This window comes from Drosophila suzukii (genome assembly GCF_043229965.1).
Source record: "Drosophila suzukii chromosome 2 unlocalized genomic scaffold, CBGP_Dsuzu_IsoJpt1.0 scf_2c, whole genome shotgun sequence".
NCBI lineage: Eukaryota > Metazoa > Arthropoda > Insecta > Diptera > Drosophilidae > Drosophila > Drosophila suzukii.
In genome coordinates, this window is record NW_027255896.1 from 340,883 (window position 1) to 351,470 (window position 10,588).

Genomic DNA, 10,588 nt, shown 5'->3' on the forward strand with positions numbered 1-10,588 from the left:
CTTAAAGATGGAAAGAAGGTCCATTTCAGTAAACCTTTGCAAAATTAAAATCAATGACATAAAAACGGTCATATTTTTTACTACCTTTAAAGCTATATATTTTAATGCAGATAACAACATAATCATTCCACAAGCCCATAGAGGTATGCCATATCGAAATCCGAGTCCTTTTGACCAGGTTATGGGCTTTTAAAGATGGAAAGAAGGCCCATTTCAGTAAACCTTTGCAAAATTAAAATCAATGACATAAAAACGGTCATATTTTGTAATACATTTAAAGTTATATATTTTAATGCAGATAACAACATAATCATTCCACAAGCCTATAAAGGTATGCCATATTGAAACCCGAGTTCTTTGACCAAGTTATGGGCTTTTAAAGATGGAAAGAAGGCCAATTTCAGTAAACCATTGCAATATTAAAATCAATGACATTAAAACGGTCATATTTTTTACTACCCTTAAAGTTTTATATTTTAATGCAGATAAAAACATAATCATTCCACAAGCCCATAAAGGTATGCCATATCGAAATCCGAGTTCATTTGACCAAGTTATGGGCTTTTAAAGATGGAAAGAAGGCCCATTTCTGTAAACCTTCGCAAAATAAAAATCAATGACATAAAAACGGTCATATTTTATACTACCTTTAAAGTTATATATTTTAATGCAGATAACAACATAATCATTCCGCAAGCCCATAGAGGTATGCCATATCGAAATCCGAGTCCTTTTGACCAGGTGATGGGCCCTTAAAGATGGAAAGAAGGCCCATTTCAGTAAACCTTTGCAAAATTAAAATCAATGACATGTGAGGATGCGTGAAACACACCCTCCACATTTCGCCATTTGTATTTCCGCCACGAAGGCATACAATTGGAGATTACGCCACGAAGGCCATTAATTTATAAGTTGTAATATATAATATAATTATAATATAAATCGTTACGCCACGAAGGCAATTTATATAAGTTCAAACTAGAAGCTAAGCTTATCCGATTTAAATATTGCGCGCACCAGGGCTGGAAAACCACCCAGTGTTGGTCGACCGAGGGCCAACAGCTGATAGTGCCGATAGCGATAGGCGGGAGGTTCGATAAGAAACTGTGTTGGGAAACGAAGAAACCCGGCAAGCCGGGCTTACATGCGGCCGCAAGGGCGGAAGCTCGCTCTCATTCTCGAATGGCAGCCAAGGCGATCAGACCTAGGAGCGGACTACAACCCGGAGTGGTACAGCGGCACGAGCGTCGGCACGCCGGATCCAAGGAGTAAGTGGGACGGACAATAGCGATCAGACTGAGTGCGAGTAGGTGTAGTAGTAGTAGTAGTACTAGCGCATAATAAAGACAAGCGAGAATGAAGAAATATGTGTCCGAGTGAATTTGTGCATTTTTCGGGAACCCACGTGCAGTGATTTGTGCCGGTCGGGAATCGTGTTGCGCCAGAGCTGCTTACTCAGTGCAAACGACCCCCCGATCGCCCACAAGGAGCATAGGAAAGGATCGCCTCTGGCCACCCTCTCCTGGGAGCCCCGCCCCAATTACGGTTTAGGTAGGCGCGAGCCACGTGCAGTGATTTGTGCCGGTCGGGAATCGTGTTGCGCCAGAGCTGCTTACTCAGTGCAAACGACCACCCGATCGCCCACAAGGAGCATAGGAAAGGATCGCCTCTGGCCACCCTCTCCTGGGAGCCCCGCCCCATTTACGGTTTAGGTAGGCGCGAGCCACGTGCAGTGATTTGTGCCGGTCGGGAATCGTGTTGCGCCAGAGCTGCTTACTCAGTGCAAACGACCACCCGATCGCCCACAAGGAGCATAGGAAAGGATCGCATCTGGCCACCCTCTCCTGGGAGCCCCGCCCCAAATACGATTTAGGTAGTCGCGAGCCACGTGCAGTAATCTGTGCCGGTCGGGAATCGTGTTGCGCCAGAGAAGCTTACTCAGTGCAAACGACCACTCGACCGACCACAGGGAGCACAGGGAAGGGTCGCCTCCGGCCATCCTCCCCTCGGATCCCTACTCCCTTACCCCAGTAGCTTGTGAGTCGCACATCCAGGGGGAACGGCCACGCTGTCCAGTTTTGTTGGTATTTTCTCAGGGATCGGCTACGCCGCTCGTTTCGTTAGTATTTTCGCCGGGAGCAGCCCCGCCCTCCACTATACCTTTCGGGTGCCGTGTTGCGTTAGAGCTGCTTACTCGGTGCAACGCGGATACTCTGGCCTCCTTTCCCTACAAATCCCCGCGGCAACTCCCCGTCCAGTTTCGTCCCAACACTTTTCTACAAATTTAACTGTAGAGGACCCTGGCCGGACTGAGTTTTATCCCAGCCCATGAAAAAGGTCCTTACAGTTTGGCGCCCGAACAGGGACGAATAAGGACGACTAGATATCCTTCAGGAGAGTTGGGTTTTTACCACCAACCGCATGGCCTAAAGACCCATGTCCAGTAGACGAGATTTAGAGAAAGATAGGAGACCGCAGGAGTAGTTAGAGTAGGGGATCCCGTAACGCCGCGCCCGCCAATGCCAACCCACTCCCGGAGCGCCACATAGCCACGTGGTCTCCCACGAAGCCGTCAAGCGCATACCGCGCCCCGAGCAGCGCCAACAGAGCGGCCCAGCAGCGCCCAACAAGCTTCCAGCGATCGGCGTCATTTGCACCACCAGCAGCACCCACCGAGTGCCTACCGAGTGCCTACCGAGTGCCCACCGAGCGCCACCAGTAGCGCCCTCAGCAGCGCCAACCGCGCCGGATACGTGGTCACTAGCCACGCTCCGAGCGCCACCGGGAGCGCTAGCCGCAACCACATCGGTCAGCCAGTGCCGCACGTCAGCAGCACCTGCCGTGCGCCCAGCGCCCAGTCACGCCACTAGGAGCGCTCACCAAGTGATCCCCAGCAGAGCCATCGGCAGCGCCACCGCGCGTATGCCCAGTGTCTCGGGAAAGAAAACGTCAGAGGACGCAGAATCAAAGCCAGATCCGGCAGCTGCCGGACTGGAAGAGGACAGGTTTTTCACTGCATCCGGGGGTGATTCCACGACCGCAAACATGGGGGTCAGGTGGATAGCCTACCGCCGGAAGGACGAGCTGCAGGCTCTGCTAAAAGAGTTTGGACTTGACCCGAACGGCCAAGTAGACGAACTACGACCACGATTGGCATCCTTCATCGGAGGAGGAGACCACAGCCCGGCTCTACGAGAGCGCTTTGCCGCACTGGAGGCAATATTCCCGGAAGCACCCACCCAGAGGACGTCCACCAGTCGGGCCACCTCACCGATGCCCGGAATCGAGGATCACACGTTTTCCGTGCCCTGCTTAGGGAACCTACGGAAAAGCCCTGGACGGGAGATACCGGCCGCCAACCCAGCCGCCCATCTTCCGCACAGCTCCATATCCGCGGCCGTGTTCGCCGAGAAACTGCGAGGATGGGGCGTACTTTTTGACGGACAGTCAGACCCCGTTCATTTTATAGAACGCATCGAGGAAGGTGCCACTGCCTACAATGTGAGAACGAGTGACATACCGAGGGCCGTCATTGGACTTCTCTCAGGCCGCGCCGAAGGCTGGTACCGGGCATACCAAATGCACACCGAGCCATGGGAAACTTTCCGGAGAGAGTTTCTGGAGTTTTTCTTGCCTCCGCGGTACTACCAGAGCCTAGAAGATGCCATCCGGACCAGGCAACAACAAGTGGGCGAGCCCTTCAAAATATACGTAGTGGAATTACGCCTGATGATGCAACGCGCCAAGTACTCACTAGGCCAGGAGCTCGAGCAGATCTACGAGAATTTAATGCCGGAGTACCAGCTTTTCATACGGCGACATGAGTTCTCCTCACTAGAGGGGCTTACCCAACTGGCAATTGCGTTCGAAATCGCACGGGATCGAGACCCCGTCCGACATGCAGCCTTAATTCCAACCACAAGCTGGAATTCCGGCAGGGAGAGCAGCGGAAGACCCACACCTCGACTCCAGAACTTTCTCGCTCCAACGCCCTCTGGACCCAGGAGGCCGGCGATATCCAACGGGATGATCGCCCAGGAAGCGGAACCACCGGTTGACATCGGCCGAGCTTGTCACCGCTGCGGAGAAATTGGACACTTCACACGAGAATGCCGAAACCCACCGCTGATGTACTGCTGGGACTGTGGGAAACGAAGCATCCGTACCATCGACTGCTGCCGCCGGACGGAAAACGGCCAGGGTCGCCGCCCACGTCGGGAGCCCGCGGTGACCCACTCGGTGCTCCCCCATCACTAGATTCCCCACTCCGCCTGGCGGGGGGGCGAATTGTTGCCAATGTTACCATCGAGGGACAACCTTTCTCGGCAACAATTGACACAGGAGCCTCGCGAAGCTTTGTCAGCGAAGCGATCGCCAAGCGCTTAGACTCAGGAAGAAACAGCAGAGAAGTCCGCTCCCGCATCTCTCTGGCGGATGGATCCCAGAAAGAGGTGACCAAGGCCCTCCGGGCGCAAGTTGGCTTAAACGACCGACAGATCGGGCTGACGCTACTAGTCCTGCCAACGATCCTGGATGAAGTGATTTTGGGCATCGACTTTCTTTGCGCCATCAGCGCAACTCTAATCTGCGGGCAAGTCTGCTTGCAACTAGCCCCACCTGCCACCCGGAGGGTAGAACCAACCCCAGATACGCGGGCGACTCCTACGGCCGCAACCGCGCAATCCCCAAGCACACCCGGTACGCCGCAATCATCGCAAGGCACCGAGGGGGGGACCAAAACAGTTCCAAAGCCTGCTCCGAGGACTCACATAAAGCCAAACGCGCCAGTGCGGAAGACAAGTCCTGACCCCTCGGGACCCCCGTTGTCAAGGAACCCGTCAGGCGACACCGCGGGAACCTGCATCACCACGGATAACAGGTACGGCCTACAACCGCAGGCGGACGCCGCCACGGCAAAGGAGAAGAACCCGTTTCGACGCCCCTCCACGAGCGCCCTGTTGGCCACCACAACGGTGGAAACTCACACGCGCAAACCAGCCACCTCACCTGGGCCTGGGGAACCACAACGGAAAATCGGTGTATATCAGCTGCCAGCCCAGTCGGACGCAGCCAGCGCACGGAAGCACAACCCGTTCCGGAGCCACTGTCCCCACGGACACCTGGCCACTGTAGCGGAGGACCCAACCAGGCTACAGGTGACCGAAGAACCTCACGCCGAGGAAACCGCCCACTTTCTGCAGGAGGAGCTACAGCTTTTCGACGAGCTAAGCGGGCCAACGGAGATCGCCTAGCATACCATCACTCTCCGGGAGAATAAGCCACTAAAGCAGCGGTATTATCCAAAGAACCCCGCCATGCAGAGCATAATCAATCAGCAGTTGGACGAGCTATTACGAGACGACCGAATCGAGCCCTCCCGTAGCCAGCACAGTGCCCCGCTGGTGCTCGTGCGGAAGAAGACAGGGGATATGCGGATGTGCGTCGACTATCGACAACTCAACGCACATTCCATACCCGATGCGTACCCACTCCCACGAATCAACCACATATTGGAGCGGCTACGGAACGCCCGGTTCATCTCAACACTGGATCTTAAGAATGGATACTGGCAGATCCCTATGGCGGAAGGAAGCCGCGAATGCACGGCTTTTACCGTCCCTGGGCGTGGACTCTTCCACTGGAAAGTCATGCCCTTTGGACTGCATTCTGCCCCAGCAACGTTCCAGCGAGCCCTTGACAGCGTCATCGGGCCGGATATGGAACCCCACGCCTTTGCCTACTTGGATGACATCATCGTCATCGGGGCGACGTGGGAGGAACATGCCAGGAATCTCAGGGAAGTCTTCCGACGACTGCGGGAAGCAAAGTTTCGGCTGAATCAAGGCAAGTGCAAGTTTTTCCAGAAAAAGCTGGTATACTTAGGCCACTTGATCAGCGAAGAAGGCATAAGGACGGACCCAGATAAGATAGCTGCTATCCAGGGACTACGCCCGCCAACCAACGTCAAGGAACTCCGTCGCCATTTGGGCATCGCATCTTGGTATCGACGCTTCGTCCAGGATTTCGCCTCCATCGTTCAGCCCATGTCCCGACTCCTCAGGAAGGGGGTCAAGTGGAGCTGGGAGGAGCCCCAACATCAGGCATTCGAGACACTCAAAGCCAGACTAACGGCCGCACCGGTACTGGCCTGCCCAAATTTCGAATACAAGTTCCAGCTTCAGACGGATGCAAGTGATACAGGACTTGGAGCAGTCCTCACTCAGAGCATCGATGGAGAGGAGAAGGTCATCGCCTACGTAAGTCGACGCCTCGAGCGAGCCGAGGAAAACTACTCCACTACCGAAAAGGAGTGCCTCGCCATAGTTTGGGCCACGCGGAAGCTACGCTGCTACTTGGAGGGCTACCAGTTTGACGTGATTACGGATCACCTCGCTCTCAAGTGGTTGAACTCGATTGAAAACCCCACGGGCCGTATAGCCCGGTGGGCTCTGGAGCTGCAACAATACCAGTTTACCGTCCTCTATCGGAAGGGCAAATACAACGTTGTCGCCGACGCCCTCTCCCGACAACCCCTAGGGATGCTTCAGCTGCTCGCGGAACACGGAACTCAGTGCAAATGGATCCGGAGGATGCAAGAAGAAGTCCAGAGGCGCCCCGAAAAGTTTCCGGATTACACTCTGGATCACGGACAGCTGTATCGACACATCGGACACACCTCAGACGTGGGAAACAGCAACCCATGGAAGCTTTGCGTGCCTCGGGAGCAGAGACAACGAGTGCTGGAGGAATGCCACGACCACCCTTCTGCTGGTCACCTGGGCATCCGGAAGACTCGCAGACGGATTGCCCAACGATATTTCTGGCCGGGATTACATCGAGACGTTGAGCGGTACGTCACCAGCTGCTTGGTTTGCCAACAATACAAGGTGAGTCAACGCAAACCGGCGGGCAAAATGCTCACCCGCCATCCCACGGAGCCATTTGCACTCGTCGGAACCGACTTCGTTGGACCTCTTCCTCGGACCCGACGAGGGAATACCATGCTGCTCGTATTTATAGATGTCTTTTCCAAATGGGTCGAGATCATACCCCTAAAGAAGGCCACAGCCGCCCAACTGGAGTTTGGATTTCGGGAAAGGATAATATCCCGCTTTGGAGCACCCAAACACTTTGATCTGCGACAACGGCACGCAGTTCACCAGCCGCGGTTTCAAGACATTCTGTCGCACTAACGGTATCAAACTGGAATACACAGCTCCCTATTCCCCGCAGCAGAACCCCACCGAACGGGCAAACCGGACCATCAAGACAATGATAGCCCAGTACGTGGACCAGGATCACCGGACATGGGATCAGCTACTGCCAGAGATCTCGCTGGCCATAAACACGAGCATCTCAGATAGCACCGGTTTCAGCCCCGCCTATCTGGTGCAGGGTAGGGAACCCAGATTGCCAGGGGCCCTCTTTGATGTGGTCACGCCTGGTCTACACTCGTCGCCGTTGGACCCCACTGAGCGAGCTAAACGACTTCAGGAAGCTTTCCGCACTGCGCTGGAAACCAACCAGATGGCTTCTCAGGAACAAGGCCGCCACTACAATTTGCGACGTCGCGAGTGGAGACCTCAGCTCGGATCACAGGTGATGGTCCGCCTCCACCACCTGTCAAAGGCCAGCGAAGGCTTTAACGCGAAGCTTGCTCCTAAGTACTCGGGGCCATTTAAGGTGCTGAAGTTCCTCTCCCCGAATATCGTCAGGATACAACATATGGAAAACAGGAAGAGGCGAACAGCAGGAGTAGGCGACCTGAAGGAGTACCACTAACGCAGTGACCAACTATGGGACCCGGAAGAAGCCACCGGAGAGAGCGCGTGCCCAACATAAGGGAGTCGACGAATGTACCCAAAGCTTCGTAGTAATAACTTTAGTAGAAAACTAGGTTAAGCTGAGAGTTGTACCCACTAGATAAGTCGATCCTCGCACTCAGGCAGGGCCAGTAAGAAACGTAGGCCTAGGCTAATATTCTAGCAATTTACAGATCGGAACTACAACAACAGGATGGAGCCTTTCTACCCATACTTCGTCGCAGGGGTCTACCAACCGGTCGACCACCGTGACTCGGACACGGATACCAACGACGGCGCACCCCCCAGCCGGGACTCGGTCCTGTCAGACCGGAGCCCCACACCACCCCGCTTCAGCCCAATCCTCAGCCTCCAGTCACGCGAAGCTCGTAACGGCGACTCCATCTCCACCGTGCCCTGGTCGCCGGACGCAAGCATCGCAGTTAGCGGCGAGCCACCTGCGGCGTTTGCAGTTGGAGCATCGGGGGACGAGGACGACGACCCGACAGCACCCACGGTAGCCCGTTTGGCACGGCTGCAGATCTTCGAATCCGGCGAACCGGGGACGGCAACAGTTCACCGTTCGGTGGATGCTTGGATCCAGAGCCAGGAGCACCACGCGTTCGCACCCGGCTACCTTGAGCAATGCCGGTGGGAAGCCGAACGATGCCCCTCGGGAAGCCCGATGTCTTCCGATGACTCCTCCGTGGCGATGGACGGTCGCTTTGGAGCCGGGCAACTTCGCGCGCCCCAACAGCCGGTCATCGACGAAGCTAACCGGGCCTGGGAGGACTACGGCGGCTACGTCAACCCAGAGCCTGGGGAAGCCGACGATGGGAGGAGACTCAGCTCCAGAGCCAACGAGGAGGAGGACGACGAAGCCAACGAGGAGGAGGACGAAGCTAACGAGGAGGAGGACGACGCCAACGAGGAGGACGCAGGACCCGCTGCTGGCCAGGACCCAGGAGTCGGAGGAAACGCTCCCCAGGATTTCGTAGACCCGCCACCGCCGGCCCTACCAGAGGCATCGCCCGGATCACCACCAGAGCGGCCCCCGAGGGCATCTCCCAGAACGCCGCGACAGACGTCACCCCCAGGAGGTGGAAGCCACTATACCAGTCCGCTACCACGAACGCCCGGACGTCGGCAAAGCTCCCCACGAACCCCGGAAGGGATGTTTCGACCACACAGCCAGCGATCGCCGCACCCAATATCGCCGGGCCTGGGCACCTCTGCGCGCGCCGTACCGCAAACTCCCGGCCGCACGATCGCACCAAGCGAGCTGGGCTGGGAACCGGACCTGAAATTGTTCCTCAGCAGGGAAGAGGAGGATGAGGTCCTGCAAGCCCTCCGGGAGTGTCCGGACGCTGGACAAGTTATGGAGGAGGCCCAGTGGATCGTCGCCCAAGTCGGCTGGAAGGTAGACACCCACCAGCGACGACTGCCTACAGCCCTAGTCGCATCCATCCAGGAGCAGGATCGACGGAGGGTGCGCTACCTGCGCCAGATCGAGGGTTTTCGGTTCCGAGTCACCATCACCGCCGGGCGGGAGGTGATCGTTTCCCTCCGCCATAATCACGCCGAAGAAAAGGGGGGTGTGAGGATGCGTGAAACACACCCTCCACATTTCGCCATTTCTATTTCCGCCACGAAGGCATACAATTGGAGATTACGCCACGAAGGCCATTAATTTATAAGTTGTAATATATAATATTATTATAATATAAATCGTTACGCCACGAAGGCAATTTATATAAGTTCAAACTAGAAGCTAAGCTTATCCGATTTAAATATTGCGCGCACCAGGGCTGGAAAACCACCCAGTGTTGGTCGACCGAGGGCCAACAGCTGATAGTGCCGATAGCGATAGGCGGGAGGTTCGATAAGAAACTGTGTTGGGAAACGAAGAAACCCGGCAAGCCGGGCTTACATGCGGCCGCAAGGGCGGAAGCTCGCTCTCATTCTCGAATGGCAGCCAAGGCGATCAGACCTAGGAGTGGACTACAACCCGGAGTGGTACAGCGGCACGAGCGTCGGCACGCCGGATCCAAGGAGTAAGTGGGACGGACAATAGCGATCAGACTGAGTGCGAGTAGGTGTAGTAGTAGTAGTAGTACTAGCGCATAATAAAGACAAGCGAGAATGAAGAAATATGTGTCCGAGTGAATTTGTGCATTTTTCGGGAACCCACGTGCAGTGATTTGTGCCGGTCGGGAATCGTGTTGCGCCAGAGCTGCTTACTCAGTGCAAACGACCCCCCGATCGCCCACAAGGAGCATAGGAAAGGATCGCCTCTGGCCACCCTCTCCTGGGAGCCCCGCCCCATTTACGGTTTAGGTAGGCGCGAGCCACGTGCAGTGATTTGTGCCGGTCGGGAATCGTGTTGCGCCAGAGCTGCTTACTCAGTGCAAACGACCACCCGATCGCCCACAAGGAGCATAGGAAAGGATCGCCTCTGGCCACCCTCTCCTGGGAGCCCCGCCCCATTTACGGTTTAGGTAGGCGCGAGCCACGTGCAGTGATTTGTGCCGGTCGGGAATCGTGTTGCGCCAGAGCTGCTTACTCAGTGCAAACGACCACCCGATCGCCCACAAGGAGCATAGGAAAGGATCGCATCTGGCCACCCTCTCCTGGGAGCCCCGCCCCAAATTCGATTTAGGTAGTCGCGAGCCACGTGCAGTAATCTGTGCCGGTCGGGAATCGTGTTGCGCCAGAGAAGCTTACTCAGTGCAAACGACCACTCGACCGACCACAGGGAGCACAGGGAAGGGTCGCCTCCGGCCATC

The 10,588-nt window shown here is 55.7% G+C and overlaps 1 protein-coding gene across 1 annotated transcript; it reads left to right on the top strand.

Annotated features, from left to right (window-relative positions):
• Positions 1-876: 876 nt before the first annotated feature.
• Positions 877-9,860, top strand: LOC139354090 (uncharacterized). The gene is made up of 3 exons (XM_070998351.1): positions 877-1,268; positions 7,997-9,399; positions 9,609-9,860. The coding sequence occupies exons 1-3, from the start codon at positions 1,145-1,147 to the stop codon at positions 9,858-9,860; spliced, it is 1,779 nt and encodes a 592-aa protein (XP_070854452.1). The 5' UTR covers positions 877-1,144.
• Positions 9,861-10,588: the final 728 nt, after the last annotated feature.